This window comes from Euprymna scolopes, chromosome 14 (genome assembly GCF_053919585.1).
Source record: "Euprymna scolopes isolate OS-2025 chromosome 14, ASM5391958v1, whole genome shotgun sequence".
Lineage (NCBI taxonomy): Eukaryota > Metazoa > Mollusca > Cephalopoda > Sepiida > Sepiolidae > Euprymna > Euprymna scolopes.
In genome coordinates, this window is record NC_136495.1 from 97,804,887 (window position 1) to 97,832,155 (window position 27,269).

Genomic DNA, 27,269 nt, shown 5'->3' on the forward strand with positions numbered 1-27,269 from the left:
GATAAGCTAAAAATTCTAGTTAACCCATAGACGGAACACTGACAAATACTAGCATTCGGAGTTAACAGAGCTATTCTGGAAATAAGGTCAATAAAGACATGACTCTGCAAAGTTCATAAGTTGGAGTTTTCAGATTAAAAAAAAAGTTCCCATTGAGATTAAAACCTGACCCTTGCATAATTTGATTGAAAAGCCAAAAGGTTGAGAGCGATGTGATTTGTATAGTAGTATGAAAATGTAATTTTAACACTTTAATTAAGAATTATCAACACAATAAAACAAAGAACTTGTGTGGCAGTGGGACAAATGTAAACATCACAGTATATGAAAGGCTTTAGCCATTTGTTGCTATGTTGTTTGTTACGGTGCCAGTTGACGATGAGTATGTCATCTGTAGTTCATAAAAAGATTGCATATAAATTTTAGCACTACTTTTAATGAATGTTAGTTGAAAACAATGTTAGTTTACTAAAAATGAGCCTGCTTGTATTAGATTTAAACAAATTTGCATGTATTAAGATTTATTAATGATACTAACCAAAATGTGATAAGAGGTCACATTTTTTCTAGTATATCAAAAAAGCAATTCCTGGGAGCACAATATCATGACCATATAATAAATACTATACTACCTCTCCCTCCCCAAAAAGAGTTATTACCTGGAAGGATTTTCTCATAATAAACAAATACTACACTATGCTCCTACAATTAAACATTAAAAGATAGTGCAATAGTACATTATTAGAAAGAATAGTATAATTTTGGTTTCAGAGAGATAACAAATCTCTATTGGTAATGGATAACAAAATAAAAAAAATTAAGTTTGTCTAAAAATGAAGCAGTTTCTTAAAAAAAAAAAAAAAAAAAAATATATCGAAACACAAATTATGTTTAAACAGTTTACTTACGTTAGCTTCTCTTGTCGCCACTTTCACACTGTCAGGAAAAATCATGTTATTTCCTCGATCAAGTTTCTGTAAAAATTAATAAAACATAAAATGTTTACTTCAAGTCAATTACTTTCAAGTTATTCTGAAAAAAAAAAAAAAAAAAAAAAAATTGAAATATACTTTATAAATATGTATATTAAAGACTGTTGCTATGACATGTTTGTAGGTTTATGCAGATATGATGGACTTTCGTTGAGATCAATGAATGAACTTCTCAGATGATCTCCACAGAAAAATTTGATTACAATGGGTCAGACATTGTGGGAACAAGACCCACTCTCTCCATCAGGCAAGTCATGTTTATAATTATATAATTAATTACAAATGTTATTTTGAAATTTTCCATTTTCTAGACTAGTTGTCTTATCAAAGTGTGAGAATCTAGCTTAACCTACTTACTCGTATTGACCATCAATCTAATTAGGTTGTCCCTGAGCATCATAGCCCACTTTTGTCAATCTTGAGATAGGTTACACGATATGGCAAGCACATTCAGATTCTATATTATTTGTCGGCTTGCTACCATGTTGCCATTGTCACCATCCAGTTCTTAAAATGCCCACTAGCTTAAATGTTGGGCGTTGACAGTCAAAATCTACCTTATTAGTTCACCGAAACACTTAATGGGCAGCCTGAAAATATGGATTCATACTTTTCCAAGTGTATTAATAACAGCGATACAATAGACTGAAGTAAAGCACGGGAAGCACGTGTGTACCCATTATGTGATTTTTTTTCTTTTACTACTTCTAATATCATCCTTTCAAACTCTTAAACTCTGAAATGCACGCAAACACTGCATGCATATATATTTTGCATGAGAACAGATACACGCATTACTCTGGAGAATGTAAATGGTTATAAAGAGTGACAAGAATTTCATATTTTTGGATGTGGTCTGTAGTCAGTAACTAAAAAGTTAAGTGTAGTCTGTTAAAAAAAAACAAATCAACAACAATCATTTCGATCACAGTTTGAAGCACTTGCCTAGTTAACCATACTGAACACCAATAATATAGCAAAACAATCTATTAATAACACACGCACACACATAAGCAAATTGCTATTACAACTAATGGTAGGATAAATTTTGGGAAACATTTCATTAAAATTAAAAAGTCAAGGGTGGTGGAGATGAATGGAAAAAAAATTGTCTGATCCTCCAAGAGGAAACTTCCAAATGATAAATTAAAAATTAATTTGATGAAAAGCAAGTTAAAATTTTGCAATTTAAAAACATCCTTGTTTATAAATTTTTTTTTTTTTTTTTTTTTTTTTTAAAAACAAATTCCTAAAGCCAGTTTTTATGTAGAGAAAATCCAATTCCCTGAAAAAGGGATGATCTTGATTGAGGGGAAAAAAAATTGCCTTGTTTGTTTATATTTTTTGTATATAAAATTATATATTTGTAAAATGTTAATTCCCTTGTTTTGCTTACAGAAAAAAAAATATCTGGAAGGTTTTTTTTTTTTTTAAAGAAATCTAAAAAAAAACAAAAAACAAAAAAAAAAAAACAAACATAAAATAGTTCTGATTAATCAAAAGAAAAGTTTTCAGTATTATCCATTAGCTTACAGGTTCAACTGTGAACTCTTTTTTTGTATTTGCATATTTTGAAGTGCCTGAAATTGAAGTGATCTTAAAATTCTAAGCAATTTCAACAGTCGTTTTTAAAAACGTCATATGACTGCTGTAATGTTAATATGGCTTACATGCTAGCATCATTTACAGTGTGACAACCAAACAAAAGATCTATATAGTTTTTGTTAGCACTTATCAAAGTAAAATTTGAAATTTTAACAAATAATGCTTTGAAAAATTTGAAAAACATTGCTGGAACATATCAAACCATTTATGAAGTTTAAGCTTGACATCAACATCTGCATCACAAATGGAATGAGCCCATGCCACTGCACAGTATTTTTTGGTCGAGTAGCATAGTGCTAAAAGCTGACAGATCTGTACCTCAGCTCCCCAAGAGCTGTTTGCCAGAGTCATGAGCAGGCTGTTGCATGTCGATAGCTTCTTGCTTCAACAAGGCATGCAGGACAATTACTGGCAATCTGAAATCGATCAACCTGTCATCTGTCTGCAGGATGTCCAGAATTGCTCTGCAGGGGATTTGTTGAGAAGATAGCAAAGATAGAGTGTGGCAAGCAGTGTAACAACAATTGCCGTCTTCTGTTAGGACATCAAGAGATGCCACAGTGACTACCATCCTGCAAGAGCTTTGCCACTGTCACAATCCTCAGCTGAACCACATCAACATCCTTCCATCTACATTAGTGGAATGAGTCAAAGACAACAAGGCTCTTCTGGCACTGAAAGAAGACCTCCCAGCAGGCTCTGAATTCCTTTGGAAAAAGTGGGTAACACTCAATTGAGTCTAAATGAAGGTTGCAAAAATACGGAAGAACCTGGGGCTCTGTACTCTGTGTTCCTGTGGCGCTGACGTAGCGACTATTGCACACATCTTTATAAACTGGCCTCTAAGTGAGGCATACTAAGACATATACCTGAGAGATGCTTCAGACACTGGTAGATAATGGACCTCGATGGAGTGTAATACTATAATGATGATGATTTATAAAATACATTGTGAAGATGATGTTGGATAGTCAATGGTTTTGAAATTGTTTCCAAAAGTGAATGAGGTCAGATTCTATTCAACTTGTAGATGGGATTCTGATAGGTACTACCACTCCTCCAGGTCAGAGTGTACCTAAAAGCAATGGTAACCAAGGAATGACTACACTCTTCAACATTTTAAAATTGATGATCTGCCTTTGAATATTTTGCAGCAAATTCTAAATTCATAAATGAAGATTATGTACAGATTGGAACTGCCAAAGAATATTGTTCATAAGCACTTAGTGAAAAATTATTCTAATGCTTTTAAATTTGTATCATTTCTCATTCTTAAAAAATGCTCAGAATTTTCTAGACAATCACATATATTGAGAGGGGAGAATAATGTGTAAAGGGTGCGTTTAGAGAAGTGAGAAAAAAAATTAGTATAGGCATTAAAAACGTTTTTTTGTTGTTTTTGTTAAATATTATTAGTTTATATTATTAATGAATATTAATATATGAATTATTTTTCCTATTCTTTAGAGTTAAAATTTGAGTTTCGTTTTTAGATAAACTTGACATCAGGTCAAATTCGGTGGTCATTTTCTTCTGATTTAGCTTATTCACATAATGTTGACAGATTTAAATGTGTTTCTCAATTTGACATGCATAATACTAAGTGGATTTTAAATGGAAATGATTCCTCATTTAATAATATATAACAATAACAAAACTATTTTTAATGCCTATACAGAATTTTTTCTTACATTTTTCTGACCATGACTTTTAAACATTACCAAAAGAAGTAAATCCTCTGATACTTACAGTGACATCAGTCCATCGGATAATCAATTTTGCTTCTTTACCCATCAGGTAGGAGTAGAAACAAATATGGTTAACACTAAGATACATCCAGCCTTGTCTAGGAACTTTGCCTTTCCAATAACTGCAGGAATAGTCTAAAAGTAAAAATACAAATTAAATTAAGATCCAGCTTTCTTATCAATAAGGATATTGAGAACAAAATTTTTTCAACAGATTCAAAAGAAAATTGTTTATGAAGCTAAAATCAAAATATTTTTAAGATATGTCTTGGCATATTTATAAGAGACTGTCAGTTGGTCTATAACATTTGAGTCATTTAATTTTTTCCAATAACTGTTAACATTTGATTTTATACTCTGTCAAGCATTTTGAGTGGTATCACATCAAATATGGCAGTAGTAATTCATCTTAGAATGTATCTGATTCTTATACAAAAGTAGAGGATTGCATGTAGAGTCAAGCATTTTCTGGAGCAGTAGAATGATCCAACCATTTTCACAGCAACTTGAATGGCATTCGCCTGGGGTGGGTTAAACTGACTCTAAATGAGTTCATTGCACCTTGCATCAAGGCAGCCGACCTTCACTGATCGGCAGTTGACACACTTCATCCATTTCTGATCCCAGTAATAAACACCAGAAACACGGGCCAGCCATCAGATTAATTTCCGTCCTCACTGCTCCACAATTTCCCACCCGTGACTTCTTTTAGCTGGTATGTGCAATTAATGCTACCAAAATCTTGTTCAGGACATTGAAAAATGTGACTAAACAATTTCAAGAAAAGTCTTTTTGATGATGGTGGTGGAGGTGTTGCATGTATGGTGCCAGTTTCTCATTTTAAGTATCAAATGAAGAAAATTCTAGAAACTTAAGACAAGTTTGTTTTTTTTTTTTTCAAAGAGAGAGCTACTTATATTTCTCAATGATTCTAGACATAGTCACTGTTAAAGCACCACCACCGAAAGAGTAGGCCAGTGAACATGACAGCGTAATGTCACTTCCTGATCAACTTGTAGATATAGAAAGTTTCCGGTATTCAACGGTATTCCGGTGGTCACGCTAATAGGCATAAAAAATATGGCTGTGTTAACGATTGTCCATGTATGTTCTAAAGATAAAGAACAATTCTTCATCTGGATAATAATTGCACATTGGGATAATTTTAATCTAACAAAATATAGTAAGTGAACTCGTTTTTTAACTTGTTTCTATCAGAGAAAGTCGAATATTTGATTTTATTTATTTTTTACTGCAAAACAAACAATTTTTATATAATATTTTTCAGTCCATTCTTTTAATAATAAATAAAACTTTTCACTGAGTATTTCCAAATATTTTAAAGTTAGCATTTTTCACGCCAGACTTTTTTTTTTTTTTTTTAACGATCGGTGAATTTTCAATATTTTAGCACCGGGCATAATTTATTCTTTGAAATATATTTCAAACTTCAAGTTTGTTTTTTTGTAACATTTTAACTGTATACATGTAAATTTACATGACGGGCTTGTTTTACTATACAGAGTCGAAAAAGTTGTTAAAAAACAAATATATAACAAATAAATGTTAGCAAAGGCAAGATAAGTTACTGTTCTACCAAACTGGATAAATTTTTAGTGTTTTTATTTAATGTAAAGTGTTTATTCAGCTTGAAAAACATACAGTGTTTACTGATGTATTTGAAAAATGCAAATGGCGGCATACTTGCTGTTGCACACAGTAAGTTTGGGAAAACGAATGTAAACAAAAAAATTATAAAAAATACTGTTAGAAACTCGCTCAATGTATGTTACCGTGACATAGGCGGACATATATTCGGTGGGTTTCTAACAGTATTTTGTATAATTTGTTTGTTTGAACTCATTTTCCCAAACTTACAGAGTTCAATAGCGAGCATGCTAATATTTTTCTTTTTAAAATATATCGATAAACATTGTATGATTTTCGAAGCGATTACACATTTTAAAGTGAGAAAAACCACTAAAAACCTTTCCAGATAGGTAGAAGAGTAACTTATCTTGCCTTTGATAACATTTATTTGGTATATATTTGACTTTTGACCACTTTTTCGAATCTATGTGTACAGTAATACAAACCATGAATTTAATTTAACTTGGAAATATTATTTAAAATACACATGTGTACACTGCACAAGCACCCTTATTATTATCATAATAATAGTAAAAATAATAAAAAACTGGTGTAGATGATATTGACTGGCGCCACACCAACTAGTTGTGAAGGGTCAGGGAGAATGAAAAGACCAGGTGGGAGAGTACTAATCAAATCTCCACTGGAAGTGTGCAGTTCAAATCTGGTACCTTAGGGAGACATTTTGTCACCCAAACCCCAGGAAACATCAATGGTCGATGCCAACAAGAAATCAGTGACAACGGCTGTTGTGATAACATGCAATCATCTACACAAGTGGTCAAGAGGTGGAGAACACTGGAAATCTGGGGAGACTTGTTGTCACTTGGTCACTTGATGTCACAGGTTAGTGCCAGTGAGCGATCACTGATGATGGCCTGTGAGACAACTAATATGCTACACATTTTGATGATAAACATGGGGAAAAAATGGACATAGAACAGAAAACCAGAACTTTAAATATAATTTCTGTATTTAAAGTAATAATTATTTAAATATTTCAACATATAATCTTGTGGGCAAAATCCAGCTTCTCAATAAGGGGCACTTTGGATAGAAACAAAAATAATCTCAGTCATGAAAGATTTCTCCACTGACCGAGGACAGAAAAGGTAAAGTGTAGCATCAAAACAGATACTACACTGTGATCTTGTTTTGAAGGCCAAAAAATATTTGTGTTTAATGTTTCTTTAATTGTTTGTTCCCTAAATTCATAATTCCGTTTTATCAGTATTAAGTTGTATATTGCTTAAAAACTACTTAATTTTACAGAGATAATATTCATATTTTATATTGAATAAAGTTCAGTTTCATTATTAATCGAACTGTGTTCCTTTTTCTTTTTAAAAATGTTTTATTGCTCTTTTTTCAAATGGTTCTGATATAGTACTGACAGTTTGACAAATCTTACCTACATTGCCTGCAGACATTTTTCAGTTAACAGGCCCTCTTACTCTCGGTGGCCGTGGTTAAAGCTAGTAAGAATTATCTGTTACACGTTTGAATGAAGTCTAAACAGGTTTACTTTACTTCTCTTTGCAGGTGATTTAAACATCTTTCAAGACTACACTTTAGTAACATAACTTTCCACCTTCTTGTTTTTACCGTTCTAGGAGTCACACTTGTTGGTAAATTTCTTGCATTTAATCCATTTCCATAAGTTTGTTTATTTCTTTCAGTCGCATTTTTATATACATGCACTCATTAAATCATAACTACATAAAATTAAATAGAATTTATTATTAAAAGTAAAATAGCAAATCGGATAAAATGAAAAGACAGTTTTAATTGTAAAGTTAAAACATAAGATATAAATAGCCAATAAGGATATATTTTCAACAGAAAAAAAAATTAGATTATTTGGACTATTGTTCTCATCTTGACTCTTATTCTCACATTTCGACCAATATAATCTCGAACCTTCTTTAAGTGTGTATTACAAAACTTGGGAATTTTTATTTCGAAATTAGGAATCTAAATGAAATTTTTATTTAATTCACAGCAGTAGCTTATCCTAATTCTGTCAGCTATGATTGTGTAGAAGTCTTAAGTTAATTTGTAATTGCATTCCAAAGTTTGATAAAATGGATCTGAAGAAGAAACAACGAAGATGAGAACAGGAGCCTGAATAATCCAGACTATCAATACTCATCTCAAAAATTCTGAAACAGAAAAATAAATTCATTACAAGTAACAAAGAATAACAAGAAATTTTTCAATACTTACAATTTACAAGTTTTTCTTCCTTTGGCATGTTAAAAAGCTTATGGAATTTTTTGGTCGCAGCTTTAAATCTTTCTGTTTCATCATCAACTAAAAGGAAAAAAAAAAATGCTTTGTGTTAAGAAATATCTCGGAGAGAACTCATTCTTTTAGTAAGAGTTACGATTCCTGATTTTTTTTATTTTTTGTCCAGTGTTTAAGAAGTAGTAGTTCAGACAGTATTTTTCGAATATTAGTATTGTTAAAAAATTTTTCCTTGTTTGTTAACCAGAAAAAATAAAAAATATTATGCTTACAGAAAAACTTGTGAACACAAGTAAAAACATTATTGTAGACTGTATTTTATGAATATTACTAGCAGGACAGTTTCTCGGCGTTGACCACGATGAAAAATAGCAAAAATGATTTATAACTATTAAAAAAGTATCCAGAAATTATTTTAGGTGTTAAAGTGAAGAATCACTGTGTGTGGAATTTTTTTTAATGCTACATAATCTGACATGAACTAAAATAACTATTGCTGAAATAAAGGTTAGGGTTAGTTTAGGATTAAAAAAACGATTTAGATTAAATTCTGCAAGAGTATCAAAAATTACTTTCAAACTATGAAAAAACCACATCCTAATTATGAAAAACAGTTTGATATTCTTATGTGTTAATAATAATGAAGTTGTTGCAAACAAATTCTTAATTGCCCTCTCCCCACTCCTCAGTCTTACCTAAAATATAATGGGGAAGTGTTTTTATGATAAACACAGATTTTCAATTTAACTGTAAAATTGGTACTTTAATTTTTTTTGTTTATACAAAAAATATAGTGCAATTAAGAAAAATAAGTTATTTGTGACAAAAGGTGACACGTATTTCAGTGTAAATAATTTAGGTGACTGAAGTAGGAATTAATCAGAAACGGTGGTCGTTGTTATTGCTTATCCTTTGTTTTATTGTGTTGTAAAATAAAATAAAAAATAAAAAAAATTTTTTTTAAAATCAGTTAACACTATGTGTAGCTGATCTGAAGCGATGTTGCAAAAAAAAAAAATAAATAAATAAAATAAAATAAAATAAAAATTTTTTAAATAAAAAATAAATAAATAAAAATAAAATAAAAAATACTTCCTTCGTGACCCCTCTCCTCAGGTCTCTTAACTACAAATAAAGTAGTAGGGAAGGTTTTTATAACAAATGAACCTTCCTCTGTTAGTATAAATATTCATCAAACTATCGTTGGTCTTCAATATTAGAAGAGCCTCCTCAACCCCAGCAGCTATACTTTGGCAAGTTAGCCCATTATTTACCACAATTGAAAGAAAAAACAAATGAATAAATCTTAGTACATTAAAAAAAACATAACTGATTAACTATATATATATTAAATGAAACCAGTGGTTTAAAAAGATAGGTGAAACATTGTTATCTGTTTTAGTCATGCGTTCTTTTGCTGTAAAAAATAAAAACAATATTAATAAATGCATGATTTTTAAAGGAAACATAAGTGATCTATGTTTTTTGTAATATTTTACACAGGTAAAAATTTTAAAAATGTAAAAATCGTATATACTTCCATACAATTTCCTTTGTAGCATTTAATAGAAACGACTATTTCAGTGGAAATTAGAAGGAATAATATGTTACCTAGTATTAGGTAATGACGAAATAAATTTTTAATGTTTATTTTCAAACGTGTATTTGATTAGCCCAGGTATGAACATGATATGGTGTAACATTTATTTTTTCTAAACCTTCTGCTTAGTTAAGTAAGGAAAAATGTCTTGCCTGTAACATTATTTCTACCTGTCTGAAGTATTATCAGAAAGAAACCGAATTGAAATAATTTATATTTGTGTCAGTAACATAATGGAAAGAAAAACAAAAAATAGGCTAATTAGAGTCAAATATTTATATCTCAGCAGATAGCTATTTGGGTCGGACTTTGAAAATCTGATAATATAAATTTATATGTTAGATGAATAAAAAGATTAACATTAGTAGTTGCTATCCTCTAAATATTAATAACATAAGCATCACCATTACTTTATTCTTACCATTTGGGTGAAGTCATTAAGCGAGAGAGAGAATGAAAAAAAGGAAAATAACAAAAAATATTAAACCAACAGAAGTTCATATATATATATATAAAACTAGCTTGGGTGTCCGGCGTTGCTCGGGCGTTTGGAGGTGTGTGTTGGGCAAAAAAATGGTAGTAGGCAGGCAGGCTTGAACCCATACCGTGAAGGAGGAAAAGAACGTGAAAAAGTGACGTGTTTGCTGTTGCGCCCATCGGCAAACCGGAAGTGACGTAGGTTTAAATTAAGGCCAGACAATCGAAAAGAGGGGATGACTTTCGAAAATATCGGCAAACAAAAAAAAACGACCCCTCCCTGTAAAAAAAGTGCCCAGTTAAGGGTGAAGGAATTGATGTTTTTGGCCAATTTTTTTATATTTGTCGTCCGAATGGTAGAGTTTCAAAATGATACCAATCTCATGAAAATCCGTCGCCTGTGTCAAAAGTTTTAAGCAGACATACAAACATACATATTTAAACAGAAACATGAGATTTATATTATAGACTAGCGGGGGTACTCGGCATTGCCGGGTGTGTGGTTTCGGATAAATCAAAACACCCGGGTGTTTATGTCGGGGGGGGGGGGTCAAATAAAAAAAAGTTTTGGTAGGTAAGTATGAAGGATCGAACCCTTGAGTCGAAGCTGGAAATTAAAGTGTGAAAAAAAAAACAAAACATGCAACGTTAACCACTACGCCACCACAAATAGTAACAGAAACATGATTGAAGTTAAGTATTACGAATTGGCAGGTGCCCATACTTAATGAGGTCAACTTTGACTGTGGGGTAGTATTTTATGTACTGCAAGGCAGGATTTTTTTTTTTTTTTTCCCCAAGATGTTGTGGGGAAAACCAGCTCCCCATAAAAAGGGGATTGTCCAAATTGAATAGCAATTTTCTGATACAAGGAGAAACTCCACGCTGATTTCTTTCGGACGTTTCCGGAAAAATACTGCCAGAATTAATTTCGCTTTTATTATATAAAAAAGCTTAATGCGCATGCAGCGATCGAAAAATGTTTTTCAAAGCCGAGCAAATTAAATAGACAGGCGACTCCCATTGTTAACTCATAGTATTATGATTTAGGCATGATATAAAAAGGTTTAAGAAGAAGTGAGTCAGCCGATCGCGTCTCGAAAAAAAAAAGTCTTTCTCGGACATACACAAAAACTGAACATACATACACACATTTTCGCTTTTATATTTATAGATGAAGAAAGATACAGGCATACTTGCCACTTGTTGAACTTAAGGGAGTAGGATTTGCATAGATTGGGTATTAGCGCTAATGTCTACATCTGAACTCTTACATCTCTTGCCTTCTGAATTATAACCAAGACTTAACTTCACCATCTGTGACTCTTCTCAGTACAAACCCTTGTTGTCTCTTTTCATACTCACTAACTCCTTTTTCTTTACTTAGTTTTCCCAGTCCCCTTATAATCCCCTCTTCTACTTCCTTTTCTGGTTTTTGTCATTCTTTGTCTTCACTTTTGTGTTTTATCTCTGCCCCCCCCCCTCCACTGGAACCGAAAGATTACAACCTTTTCCACGTCTTTCCTGTCATAAGCACCAAGACTGTCAATGCTAAACTGTAATGGTGTCACTTGACTATGAAATTCAAAGAACCAACCTTTTTGTCATTCCTTCCTAATTTCTTAGAGTGATCCTGGTTATATCAAAGTTACTTCCCTTTCGATTCTTCAGATTACTGTTCTCATCTTGTGTTATTTGCACAAGGTTTCATTCAGTGTATCCTGTCGAACTCAGGAATCTGCACAGAATTTCAAACGGAATCCTTTACTTAATTCACAAGGGTAACATGCTCTTGTTCTGTTAGCTATGACTAGGTAGAAGTTGTAAGTAATTCACAATTGTCTTTTGAGTGTCACCTGTACTAAGGATTGAACCTTCGATCTCCAGAAAAGTAATTTTCACAAATGAATTTTACCAAGTACTCTATTTACTGTGCCATGGGTTCTTGTGGACCGAAAGTTTATGCAAATAACACTCAAGGACAGTAGTTTGAAGAATCCAAATAATACGAATAATCAATCCTCATCTTAAAAATTCAGAACCGTAATTATATCCTTTTGTTTGAATAAATAAATATATATATATATATATATATATGTTCCTAAAATATAAGACAAAACCAAGAAAAAAAAAATGTTTGGCATAGTTCAAAAATAAAAGCAAAAGAAATTGCAAATAAATACATTACCAAGCAACAACTGGTAAGGATAGCTAGTTTAAAATGTAAAAGTATATAAAATAAAATTTAAAAAAAAAAAAAACCAATTATCAAATAAGCGTATTAAAACTAAAAAGAAGAAAAAAGACTAACAAATATCCAACTTCTATTTTTAATAGTAATGTTTTCACCTGAAACGTGTTTAAAAAAACAAAAACAATATAAATAAGCACCAAACTAAAAAGAAAGGAAAACAAATACTCACCATCTTTAGATGTTTCTCGGTTTGCCAAGATACTCTCAACTTTACATTTGACAAATTCTGTTGCATCTTCTTCACTTTCAAATGAACCTAAAATAATAAAAAAAATTTTTTTTTTAATTGTGATTCCTATACTTTTATTGCATAAATTTTACTTCTTCACAAGCATTTTAAAAATGGTGTCCAATACATTACATCCAGGCATTGAAAGAGGCTAATCTATAGACTTATGAGTCCTTTTTTGTCTCGCTCTGATATCAATATTAAAATCCTACTTTTTCTATTTAAAAATTATTTAAACAAATTTCTTAACATAATCAGTCCTGGATATGCGAGCAGCTTCATGAAAGTTAACTAATTTACATATTCTTTTAAAAATGAGCGTTCATTAATTATTCATTTTTTATAGTTTCTCATTAGAGGATTGGTTTTATTCAACTATTACATGGAATTCTTTTTATGCATAGTTTCTGCATTGTGCATAATTGCATTAATTTAGGATGAAAACGTTCTAGCAAACAGACATGTTTTTCTATATATATCCATACATATATACAAAAGTGAATTTGTCAGTGTGTATGAGAAACGGCTCTACCAAAGTTTTCTCTGAATATTTGGTCTACAGACTTGAAACTTGATAAATAGTGTATTTGTACCTCGAAAACACTTTCGATTTAGTTTTTAGCCTGTAAAAATGGCTGTTATGCAGTCAAAATTGAAAAAAAAAAAAAAAAAGTTACCTTGGCCAGAGTATATACACTATCTTCTGAGTATGCATACATAGCTTGAAGTCAGCTAATTTTTAGCCCATTTTTTATCCATCTGACAATAGTTCAGATGATAACCATGAAGACTAAAGCACTAAATAACAACTATGGTTGGAGCGCTGAATGTTCTGGTTGATTCCAGCTGATGGAACCAAAGTCAATTTTTTTAACTTGAAATATTATTATATATATTTGGTACAATATAATAATCAATAGAGAATTGGCTCTATAATAATACCTAAGCAATTTGTATGAATTAAGCATATTTTAGCCCTGGCAATGCTGGGTGGCCTGCTAATCTCATTTATAAATCTCACTACATCTGTTCGTCTGTCTCCATTTTTTCAAATTGTATTTCCTCTGAAATGGTAGGTAGCAGAACGATGCAAGACGGTTCAAATGATTGCATTTTTGTTCTTTTATGGGTGTTTAGCCAGTTAAAATAGTTTTTAAGGGGTCAAAACTGAAAGAAATCATAACTTGTCAAGCATTAATCAACTGAAACTACTCTTACACGCATATGCAAATCGTTATACATTGTTAGTGGTAACATCATTAGTTTTTAATGCTGCAGTTTTGGTATCGGCTTTGATTCTAGCTGATGGCACCCAAGTCATAATTTTTTTTTACTTTTGAAATCATGACTAAACATTGGATACAATATATAAAATAATCGATAGAGAATTGACTATAATAATATATATGAAATCTGTATAAATGAAAATATATTTAACGACAGGATAATGCAGGGCACCGATTGAGTTTCGAAATGAATACATCGATTTATTTATATCAATCACTACTATAAATTGGGTACAATTTCAACTGGAAAGAATTTATGTGACTGAAATAAAAATTCTTGAAAAAATATCATTCGATCACTGGAGAAACAAAAACCGAACTTTGACGCTGTTTGTTGTCAACTCGAAATAATTTACTGGACTCAAATAGGAATAAATTCCTGTAAAAAGTATCATTTGATCATGAAACACTATTTTCACAATCCATAGGATTTTCCAAGTTTATTTTGAAAACTTCTTAAACAAGATTCTTTTAAAATTGGTTGTACAAACATCTACAGAAATTTACTTTTCTACTCCAGAAATGGTCAAAGCAGTTACAATTCAAAAGCCATATATTTTGTAGGGGAAATTAAATAGTCGATGCTAGTAGGTGTTTAGTTTCAAGAGCAAAACTTGCTGATTGATTGAAATTCAGCTCTGGCAACCAAACAAGATTGAGTATGTCAACAGAATTAATCAATCAGTATTATGTGCATCCAACATTTATTTTATCTTTTGACCAATAAACATTTTAATCACCTTTTCTTCTCATCACTTAGACATGACCTTTTATTCTGTGAGGCATTTGTCTTACTCAGTCAACAACCTTGCAGGTGTATTTTTCACCCTAGCCAGGAACATAGCATGAGTTACCTCGCAAGTATGATTTTTTTTTTTGTCTTGGTTAACCTATTTTGTGGCTTTATTTTATCATGTATAGTATTTTGATCTACTGTTGCACAAACAATTTAGAGTTTAAATTCTCGTCTTTCTTGAATATAAATAAAAATTAAATAAATGTAAGTCTTCTTGTTTGTTGGTTAGCCAAGATCTACTTCACTGTTAAATCAAAATAAAGCAAACAAGAAGACTTGACTGAATCCATCCAGCCGTTACATTTTTTTTAGTCAATTCTCTTCTTGGTTGCTTGACTTCAACATTCATGGGTTCTTTTTCTCTCTCCACCCCTCCCTCCATCTACCATTTTGTCTCTTCAGCAGCTGTAGCTTGACACAAGATATAAAAAGGTGCTGTCTATAACATTTCCCTTTTATGCTTTTTAAATAATATTGACTTTTTATTTTGTAGTTTTGTAGTTATAAACTCAATCCATATAGCAACATTTTTTTTTTTTTTAATTTCAGTCATAACATACACATAGTTCATTTCTCTTCCTTCATTTCACAGTTTATCAGTTAAGCAAATACTTATGTCTTATTTTTTTATACTGGCTTTGTTTTGCACTGTTCCACTTGGATTGTTGCAAGTGAAAAAGAACAGTTTTCTTCTTTCTCAATATGCCTAGTGTTACGCAGAATTCCATGCATAGATTTTCTTTCCATCCAACAACTTGTATGTGGAGCACAATCATTATCATGGGACTGCTTCTCTGCAGGTTATAATAGAATTGTCTTCAAATCCAATGTCAACAAATACTATTAAATCAAATAAATCAAAACCTAAAGCAGACAAGAAGACTTGACTGAATCCACCCAGCCGTTACTTTCTTTCGTCAATTCTCTTCTATAAACCAACTCTATAGGTAATTTTGTTCCATTACATTCATCATTCAACTGACATTCCATCCATCTTGTTAACCCTTATCATTTGAATGGATTTTGGCCTTAAGTGATCACTCATTTATATAAAAAATGTTACATTTATTTAGGAACTAGCGGGGGTACCCGGCGTTGCCCGGGTGTTTAGAGGTGCGTGTGCTCGTGGGGGGGGGGGGAATCAAAATAAAAGAATAAGCGAAGTAATCATCCTGTTTAAATATTATAAAAAAAATGTTAAAAAACTGACGTAAGGCAAAAGAACAATGTTAAAATTTCTTAAAATCGGAAAAAAAAAAAAAAAAAATGTGATGGAAACCGCCCCCCCCCCCCGAAAAACGAACGTTAAAACTTCTTTAAAAAATCTGAAAAATAAAAACAAAAACAAACATTGAACATGAAAAATAGCTTAAATAAGCCTTTAAAAATCGAAAAAAAAAAAAAAAAAAAAGAAGAAAAAAAAAAAGGAGACATCTCACACCACGATTCAAACTCACAACCTTTAGATAATGACGCCGCGCTCTAATGAACTGAGCTAAGACAACTTTGACTAAATTAGGTCGTTTTTTTTAATATTTTAACTAATTCATGTTCCGACATCATATGCGCATGCGTAGAGTCATCTTGTCATGAGAGGATGGTTTTTGGCTACCCCTGCCTGTACAAAAATGGCTAGTTTAGGGTTAAGGAATTAATGTTTTGGGCCAATTTTTTTATATTTATCGAGCGAAGGTTCCAGCTTGAAAATGATACCTATCTGGCAAAAATCCGTGGCCTGTGTCGAAAGTTTTTGCGAGACATACAAACACACACCCATTTTCGCTTTTATATATATACTAGCGGGGGGTACCCAGCGATGCCCGGGTGTCTTGAGGTAAATCAAAACTCCGGGGGGTGTTAAATAATAAAAAAATGCTTTGGTAGGTGAGTATGAGAATCGAACCCATACCCTTGAGTTGGAAATTAATGTGTGAAAAAAAAAAAAACGTGCTACGTTCACCATTGAGCCACGGCGACAGACAACGTTAGGCAGGTTTTAATTTATTTATTTATTTAAATATAAAAAAAGGCATGCGCAATAAAAGTTAATTCTGCTGCTCCCATTTGACCTAATTAAGAAGGTCAAATAGAAGTCACGCAGCGTTTGAGTTTGTTTATCCAAATTTGACTGTTTCTCCCCCCAACAGATGTTGGGGAGGAGAAAGCAGCCCCCAATTGTCCAGATTGAATCTGATATACAAGATTGATCAAAGCTGATTGCTTCTGGACGTTTTTCCCGGCACAATGCAGAGAAGACGTCGTTTGAGTTTAGTTTCACATATTTATACTAAAAAGCCCAATCAACACGTGAGAAGCCAAAATAGCAATAATTTTGTAAAAGTCGACGTAAATAAATCTAGATGCAACACGCTTTCCCAAATCGTACATATTATAATTTAGGACCCATAGAAACAGTTGTAAGCAATCGTAACGACCTCGGAACCGTGTGCGAGAAAAGCCTTTTGAAGACATACACGAAATGATGATATATATATAGACTAGCGGGGGGTACCCGGCGATGCCCGGGTGTCTTGAGGTAAATCAAAACTCGGGGGGGGGGGGGGGTTAAATAATAAAATAAATGTTTTGGTAGGTAAGTATGAGAATCGAACCTGTACCCTTGAGTTGGAAATTAATGTGTGAAAAAAAACCGTACTACGTTAACCATTGAGCCATGGCGACAGACAACATAAAGCAGGTTATTTAACTATAAAAACAGGCGTACGCAATAAAAGTTAACTCTGCTGCTTCCATTTGACCTAATTAAGAAGGTCAAATAGAAGTCACGCAACGTTTGGGTTCATTTATCCAAATTTAACTGTTTCTTCCCCCAACAAATGTTGGGGAGGGGGAAAGCAGCTCCAAATTACGTTTTTCCCGGCGCAATGCCGAAGACGTCGTTTGAGTTTAGTTTCACTTTATTTATACTAAAAAGCCCAATCAACACACGAGAAGCCAAAATAGCAATAATTTTGTAAAAATTGACGTAAATAAATCTATACGCTACGCGGTTTCCTAATTCCTAGATATTATTATATAGGACCTATATACACAGTTGTAAGTGATAGCAACGAACCCGGGACCGTGTGCGAGAAAAGCCTTTGCCAGACATACACGAAATGGTCACACACATTTTGCCTTTTATATATATATATATAGACTAGCGGGGGTTACCCGGCGATGCCCGGGTGTCTTGAGGTAAATCAAAACTCAGGGGGGGGTAGATAATAAAAAAAATGTTTTGGTAGGTGAGTATGAGAATTGAACCCGTACCCTTGAGTCGGAAATTAATGTGTGAAAAAAAAAAAAAACCGTGCTACGCTAACCATTGAGCCACGGCGACAGACAACGTTAGGCAGGTTTTAATTTATTTATTTAACTATAAAAACAGGCATGCACAATAAAAGTTAACTCTGCTGCTTCCATTTGACCTAATTAAGAAGGTCAAATAGAAGTCAAGCAGCATTTGGGTTTGTTTATCTAAATTTGACTGTTTCTTCCCCCAACAGATGTTGGGGAGGGGGAAGCAGCTCCCAATTATCCAGATTGAATAGCAACTGTACACACACATTTTGCCTTTTATATATATAGATAGAAGACTAGCGGGGGTACCCGGCGTCGCCCGGGTGTTTGGAGGTGCGTGTTTTTGGGTAAATCAAAACCGCACACACACACTTTTCGCTTTTATATATATATATATAGATAATATATTTCTGAAGGTAAGTAGAGATATAATTTAGAAAATGTATAAGGTTCTTTGGTTAATTTAAAAGGAAACTCAATAGTTATAATAATAAAGTCTACTAAGATGAAACCGTTTTCTCTGCCTACCTGTCCCATTGGGACTCCCAAACAAATTATTCAGATCACAACATCACAACTACTATGCATCATTAATGACTATACACAGTGTTCCTAAAATCGAAGGTATAATTTTAGGATTAGGTTTTATGCGTGAAAACGAATATTTGTGTGGGAGTAGCTCTTGTAATAGCATTCCATTTCTAATTTCTTTTGTGGTTCATTTATTCCTCTGCATAGTCTTTGGTTTTTACTGATCACATTTGTTTACCTGTATTTAGTCTGTTACCCAAGTCCCCAAAAAAGAGGGTGCAACCAATGCACTGCACCAGGGTCCATAAGAGTCTAGGGGCCCTATGAATATGAAATTTCAAAATTGAAATGAGCAATTATGCTTGAATTTTTAATTGTTGCTTTGAAGGAGAAAGGAAATTCCAAGTGCACCATCACAATTATGGATGCTACACATTATTAAATAGATTAGTTCGATATATTATAGGATATAGTAAGCCTTTCAAGCATAGTTACACTCATTAAATGAAATAACAATACAGGAGCTTACTAAATTCTTGTTCTATTATTGGTATAACATTTTCTCCAGTTTAATAGTGAGAATTGCTATACTTATGTAATCATGAAAAACTATAATAAATAAAGCTTATGAATTTTCTACTTACGGTATTGAAAATTTGATAAAGTTATTAATCATTTAGCATTAATAAAATTTAGACCATCTTGAAGTCTTTAATTTGACAAATTCATAAAGCCACAGACCTTTTAAAAAGTTCTTTATTACTCAGAACATATAGTGTAACTGAATTATCTAGATATGACCAGTATTGGAAAAGAAGGAGGGTCAGAAAAGGTCTTGTATTGTCACATCTTTCCTCTCAAGGTCCCTGCTGTTATCTGAAATAATGGCAAACATTTGCAGGTCTCCCATGATTTTTCTTCTGCAACCTCATGGTTTTTATATTTGCTTGATATCATTTGTTTTCATGGTTTTGTTGGTGTATGTGACAACACCAGACCCAGGCTTATTTTACCTTTCTTCCTGTCAGGAATAGTGGTTTCTCTACCGCGTATGTGGAAATAACAGTGCATCATCATATACACTGCACACGTTAGATATTTACAACAATGAATGTTGATCAGTATTCATTTCAATGGCCTATCACCCAGAAACCAAGCATTTCCAGACCTATATAAACATAATCAGATCCCTAAATCTCAAGGCAACATGAGATTTTGTTGGGAACTTTATCCCAAAGTTATGCTATCGATTTCCACACACCTTGTATAATAATCAAATGTGCTTGTATAATACAATGACTACTTCCTCAACATCAAAGTTCAATGATACAATAAGTGCATAAAATGAAGCTTTTTGGACTGCTCTCGCTGTGCCACTCATGCCTCATGAGGAAATGTCAAGTGCTATCATCCAAAGTCAAAGATTTTAATGCCAGAACACTAACTATTCAAGTCAATTGTGATCACCTCAAATGCCCCCATGAGACAGCACTGTCAATGTAGTAACCTCCCCCACCGCTCTCAGGGCATTTTATTCAGCATCTCTTATCAAAAACCTTTCTGTGCATCCAACATTTATTTTATCTTTTGACAATAGATCATATGTTGTTTGTTTCCATCCAGTTGATGCCAGGTGCATTATTTTTTATTCAAATGACTTTTGGTTCTTTTGACAATCGATCATATGTTGTTTCTTGCATTCCACTGATAAGTGTATTTCTTCTTGCCAAATGACTTCAGTACACAGTCTAAATATTTAAAATATAGTTTTAAGAGCCATCTAGAACATTGATATAATCATTAGTTATCTCAATGCAAGATACAACATACCTAAATAATAAATTTTTTTATACTTATATGGATAATCGACTCATTTGGTATAAAGGTTAGAGTGTTCGTTAATAGACCAGGAAACTGGGGTTCAATCGATGGGTGAATTATCTTAAAGACGTAAAAAAAAAAAAAAAAAAAAAAAAAAAAATGGTACTTGATGACCCTCATTTAGTAAGGATCAAGAGTAAGTGGAGTAATCCTAGGGAAATAGTGCTCTCCCTTACAACTCACTATAATAGCTAATGAAAAGAGGGTACTTGTGCATTTAACGAACCAGATTTGAAGAGGGTGAAAAAATTTTTTTTGTAAAAAGAAGCGACGAAATAATGAATATTACAAACTTTGCGAATCAGCTCCAGACTCCAGAGGATGTACTAAACTTTTGCCAGCACCGGAAATTGTTGGCAGAAGCGAAAAGGTGTTTCCACTGTGGCCAGGATTGTTTACTTGCCAAGAGAACAAGCCGTTCCGACGGGTACGGTTGGAGGTGTCGAAATGTAACACATGTCGTTGGACTTCCATTAGGATTGGGACCTTCTTCACAAAATCGCGACTAACTATCGCATGTATCATAAAAATAATATATTTATGGGCGTTTGAGATGGCATCGACAAAAAATCTCCATGGGTTACGTTCTCGCCACACAATTGTGGACTGGAAAAATTTCCTGCGTGATATATGCAGGGATTATTTTCTCAGGAATTCCCGGCAGATAGGAGGCCCAGGCCATATGGTAGAAATCGAGGAGTCTGTTTTTAACCGCAGGAAACACAACGTCGGCAGACTTCTGACACCGGTTTGGGTCTTCGGTGGATACGACCCCGCCGAAAAGGAGGATTTCTTGGTCACTGTACCAAATAGGAACGCCGAAACCCTCCTTCCACTAATAAAAAAATATATTCTGCCGGGGACCATGGTCGTATCAGACTGTTGGAGGGATTATAACAAAGTGGGAGGAGAGGGGTATCACCATTTGATGTTGAACCACAGCCTGAATTTTGTTGATCCCATAACACAGGCAACCACAAATCATGTTGAGTGAATGTGGAAGGAAGTCAAGCAACGAAATAAATGAGAATGCGATACCAACCAGGAACTTTTGGACACCTATCTTATTGAGTTTATGTGGAGACAAAAGTTTGGTAGGCAGCCTTTTGACTCCATATTGACCCATATAGCCGAAAGCTACCCGGTTGGTCAGGAGGAGCTTCCTATCACATTCGCTACCTCTTCTCCGTCTACTTTGTCGTCTGAAGCCATCTAAAAGTTTGAGGAAAACATATCCTCCTGAAAAAAAAAAATCTGTATATATCTCGCAGGGATTCTGGTTAAAAAAATGTCCCTGTTTCTGGCAAAAAAAAAACTGAAAAAAAAAAAAAAATATATAAGAAAAAGGGGAAATCCTTGTCCCCCCACCCAATCTACAAATTATCCTTGTTCCTGCCCCTACCCCAATGTTTTTTTATTGCCCTTTTTTTTTTTTTAGGCATTTTTCTTTTTTTATTACGGGTTTAACAAATAAAAAAATGTTTGTTCGTTAAAAACTAAAACAAAAAAAGGTTCATAAAATGGAAACAATTTTGTTTCGTTAAAAACTTGTTTAAAAAAAAACAAAAAAACTTGTTTTATATGTATTTATTTTGCAAACAGAAAATTTCAAAAATTGTACTAATAAAAATAAAAAAAAAAACATAAATGAACGGTAGGTTTTTGCTTTCTACTTATTTATTTTTGGATGTTTCTACATTTTACAATTTCATTTTACAGTTATTTTGTTGTAGCGTTGTTTTTATTTTATTGGCAACGCTCGGTTTTATCTGGCTGTTGACGTCATGCGTCGGACAAAGCCGAGCAAATGCCGAGTTACGTCTGGTTCGTTAAATGCACAAAATGCACAAGTACCGAAAAGAGAGCTTTCAGGTGGCTTTTACCATTGTCCTTTTATTTTATACAGTTATGATTCAATAAATATTTGTGTAATAATATTGTATTAAAAATGTTAGGAGAAACTTACCAAGGGTTACCATCATATGTTGTTCCAGCCATTCCCAGTCTCTGTGAATTTCTTTTTTGTTATTAGCTATAGCAACAGCTGAAATGAAGATGAAGAATAAAGTTAAAAGACATTAGAATATTCTGCATAAAGCATAAAACCCTCAATAAAACTTTGAAAATGAAAAAATTGAAACTTTAAGAGTATATATTTACACTTAGCCTTCAAAATTACATATTACACATTAATATATATTAAAAATCAATATTATATACGACCATGGTAAAAAAGCAAGTTGTACACACTGATTTGTTTTAATAGTTGCAATTTAATAACACAAAAATGGTTGAAATGCAGTAAAACAATATTCATTACAAATGATTCATGATATACAAATTAGTGTTTGGATTATTAATCGGAATCGAGAATCAGAAAAATCGGAGCTTTTTGGGGTATCAGAAAAATTTTAGCCTATTTTCCAATGCTAAAACCGATCCCTTTAATTATCTTTTTTTATTTGATGTTGTTTTTATAAAACATCTACTGCTTGTAGTAATAATAAAATAAAAATTTATTGATTTAAACTTCCAGTAAGACTCTCAACATCACCCCCTACCTCTCACAAGTGAGTTTTCACGTTTGAGAAAATACATGCGCATTCAAGATGTGTTTTTACAGTAATCGAGACAAAATAATTTTATAGTAAAATATTTCGAGATTTATAAAGAATTGGAATCGGGAAAAATATTGGAATCGTCCCATTACTAATACAAATATACAAAATAATCACGTTGACACACTGGTTCTTATTCGTAGATCACCAAAGTTAAACGTTGAGCCTAGCCAGTACCAGATGGGTGACCATTTGGTACTACTAGTCATTGTATGTAGGAGAATGTTTACACGTCTGGCAGCTCCTGCATAGCACTTGGACTTCAGCTGTTTCAACCTTGTCTTGCCACTGGATCAAGCTGGTTGGAAGGAGAGCAAACCCACTTCACTTACTCCTAGTGTGTCATCTATCATCCTTAGGATGACCAGATGGTTTTTGTTGTTCCAAAGGAAGGAACACGTTACAAATTATTTGGACACAAGTTGTTCTTTTACCTATAGAGGAAGGGATGTGTGGAAATTATGAATTAATAACTTTCATAACATTACTAGTGCATAAATGACAACAGATAGGATTTGAACTCTCCAATTTCATAGTCACCATTTGTATCCACTATTCTAATCATGCACCCACCACAGTATATGTAAATTGATGCTTGATTTCTAGTAGAACATTTGTCATTAGATGTACACAAATTAGCTACAATATTTTAGAATTTATTTTAATACTTCTTTCATGCATGTTTTTCTATATATTTTTAACTGGACTAATTTCTGAGTGGAGTGGAGGTAGCCTAAAAGGTATCATTGTGATCAAATTCTATTTCATCTACTGTAGTTATATTAGGATTTAAACTAGACATAACTGATTTCATAGGCACCACATATCCTTTATGTCAGTCATGCATCGCACAGTATAATTAAATCACTGCTGACTTTCTAGTGGAACATTTATTAAATGTATATTAATTTTTTAATTTATATATATATATATATATATATATATATATATATATATATATATATATATATATATATAGAGAGAGAGAGAGAGAGAGAGAGAGATAGAGATAGATAATATTTTCGCGAAAATCAAAACAAAATAAAATGCAAACATCATATTCTGTATTTCCTTATAACCATTTGGCCAATTTTAAATATATCATTTAAGAATATTCCAAAATAGCTACTCTTCAGTCGGAAAAATACACTAGTTATACATATATAAATAAATTTGGGAAGAAAAATAATTATTAAAATAAAACATACAAAAGATTAAATTATTAAAATAGGTATTGGCTGGAATATCATTTAAAAAGTAAAAATACGAAAATGGGGGATTACAAAATCCAAAGGCTACCGGCAAAATAAAAAACAAATGGAAAATATAAAAGTGGTGTGGAGGTAGGTTCAACTACTTGATCTCTTAAAATAGATATTATGGATGTATTCATGCATGTATAACTAGTGTATTTTGCCGTCTGAAGAGTAGCTATTTGGAAATATTTTTAAATGATATATTTAAAATTAAGTAAATGGTTATGAAACAATTGTAACACATAATAAAATACACAATATGATGTTCTTTTATATTTTGTTTGGATTTTTGCAAAAATATTATATGCATGTTTGATTATGAAAACTGATAATTATGAAGCTTAAATAATCAAGTCAATTAATTTTGACTTTGATTTTATTAGTATATGAACATTACCGGAATTTTAATATATTAAATTTTGGTTAAAAAATATTAATATACTAGCAGGAGGGGTGGGGGGCTTCGCCCATGCATAAAATATGCTTAAATATGATATTTTAATTTGTCCAAATTTTGCATATATTATTCTAGAGTCGTGATTTAAAAAAAAAAAAAAAAAGTATTTGGGTGCCATCAGTTTGAATCAAAACCGAAACTAGCATTCAAAGTTAGTGACGTTACCACTGTACCAACATGACACGCATATGAACTGATCAAAAATTAAAAATAAACTAATATCAATGTACGACATGCCTAACGATTTTTGTCAATTTTGGCCCATTTTTGACCACTTAAAAACAATTTTAACTGGCTAAAGACTCATAAAAGAACGGTCCGTCAAAATCCAATCATTTGAGGCCCTTAGCGATGCTCTGCGACTTTCAGTTTTGGAGGAGATACAGTTTGAAAATATGGAGACAGATAGACAGACCACCGTTTAGATATGTGTGTATATATATATATATATATATAACCATTATTTGTATTCATTAATTTCCTAATCATTTCTCGATTGGGGGAAGGCCCTGATTAGGCTAATACATACCATTGCAACCTATGGAATCGGCCATGAGAAGTACAAATTCTATCCAAATTATTGTATTTATTTACATACTAATACTGTTGGGAATCTATAATTTGCCCTTAGCTAAGAGAGAGGGAAAATATCACTTAGTTCTTTTAATTGTATACAATGAATTATTTATATTAAATAACTCAAAAAGCTTTGAGTTGCTATAAAAAAAGATGAACCATTTCTGGAATGCTTATTGTTGTGGAGTATTTACCGTATGGATAATAATGAATTATGCCATTTACTATAACGAATGGGAAAATACGTCTCTCAGAATTAACACACAAGTTATGCACACTTAGCAGTCTGACTGACATATAACAACACCTTTTGTTTGTTCTATTTGCTTTTCTGGTCAATATATTTTGTTGTTACTAATTACAGAGTTGGGTCTTTCTTTCAGAGTCTTACAGGACCACAATACTTATTTGAATCGACTTTCACTTTAAGTTATTTCTTTTTTTTTTTTTTCTTAGTTTTTGTTGATTTAATTTAGGAGTATGATTTATAAGATTTATGAAAGTGATATTTTATAAACAACCTATTGCACATATCCTATTATATTTCTTATGCTTCTCACTTCTTTGCTACCTTAGTATTAGGAATAATCTGATTCAGTATTTCAGCAGTTGAGTTATTTTTATGGCTAGTTTCTCTTATTTCATACATTGACATACACAAAAAAAAAAAAAAAAAAAAGCATTAATAAACAAAATCTGCCATTGTTCAAATGCAAATGTGACTGGGTTTACCGGTTTCTTATTTCTTTATTCAAAGTTAAATGTTTTGGTTTAGTTTCACAAATGTCTACACTAATTTATTGTTTTTTTATGACATTTCTATTTTTTATCAACTCTTGTTTTCAGTTTTTATCTGGTAAGATTAGTAAATTTCCATATTGACATTTTACCTAACAACTAAATGTTTTGATAAAAGTATTTAAAACCATTTAAAATACAAAATAAAAATAAATAATTTACTGATCAGACAGAATATATCTACTGTGAAAAAGTTTGTAGCTTGCTAACAAAACGGTCATCAAATTTTATAGAAAATTAAATCTGATATAGTATTTATTTTTAAAAATAGGTTAAATCGTCAATTAGCAAGCTTTGTACACTTGCTATTGCTTCACAATTTCTATTACTTGAAATCATTGAAGACAAAACTAATAGATATAATAAATAAGAAAAAATGGGCACTCCCTCTCCTTTTTTAATAAGGAAATATTTTTGTGTCTATTAAAAATTTATAGCAAGAAGTATCTATTGATAAGAGCCTACCCATTTTTTTTTTTTTTTTTTTACATGGTCAGGCTTACCATAGAAATAGATTTTTTTTGAAGATAAAGAAAATTCTGTTTGTTCAACTCCTCTTTAAATGTCTTTCAATAATAATAGTAATAATAATCCAGGCTTCATATCATAATAACAAAGAAGGAGACATTAAGAAGAAAGGACTTTCTTTTTAATGTCTTCACATGTTGACTGCATCAATTGTTATATCCCTTTTTTCCTTTGCGCTTTCTTCACCCCAAATTATTTCCTTTTCTTTTTTATTATTATTAATATCAGATATTGAGATTTAAGCCTCCTCTAATTTGCTCATAAAATTTAAATTGATTGTTTATATTTGTCAGTGTGTAAAGAGCATTTCTGTAAATTGCTTGACCAACCTTCACCGACCACTCATTTACCTCTAGTTTAAGAAAATCCCACCAGACAATCTCTTTTGGCATTCTATCAAAAGCTTTCTCCACGCCAACAAAAGCATAGTACAGGTT

At 32.2% G+C, this 27,269-nt stretch overlaps 1 protein-coding gene across 2 annotated transcripts in view; it reads right to left on the reverse strand.

The window, feature by feature from the left end:
- The window catches only part of LOC145293194 (TBC1 domain family member 9-like), a 152,804-nt gene that overhangs the window by 77,818 nt on the left and 47,717 nt on the right, over positions 1-27,269 (reverse strand). For both annotated transcript variants that reach the window (XM_080139689.1, XM_080139690.1), the window contains exons 4-8: positions 22,566-22,643; positions 12,743-12,829; positions 8,222-8,308; positions 4,347-4,480; positions 909-974 (exon numbers count right to left, since the gene is read on the reverse strand). In XM_080139689.1, the coding sequence (XP_079995815.1) occupies positions 909-974; positions 4,347-4,480; positions 8,222-8,308; positions 12,743-12,829; positions 22,566-22,643 (452 nt within the window). The remainder of the gene's footprint in view (positions 1-908; positions 975-4,346; positions 4,481-8,221; positions 8,309-12,742; positions 12,830-22,565; positions 22,644-27,269) is intronic.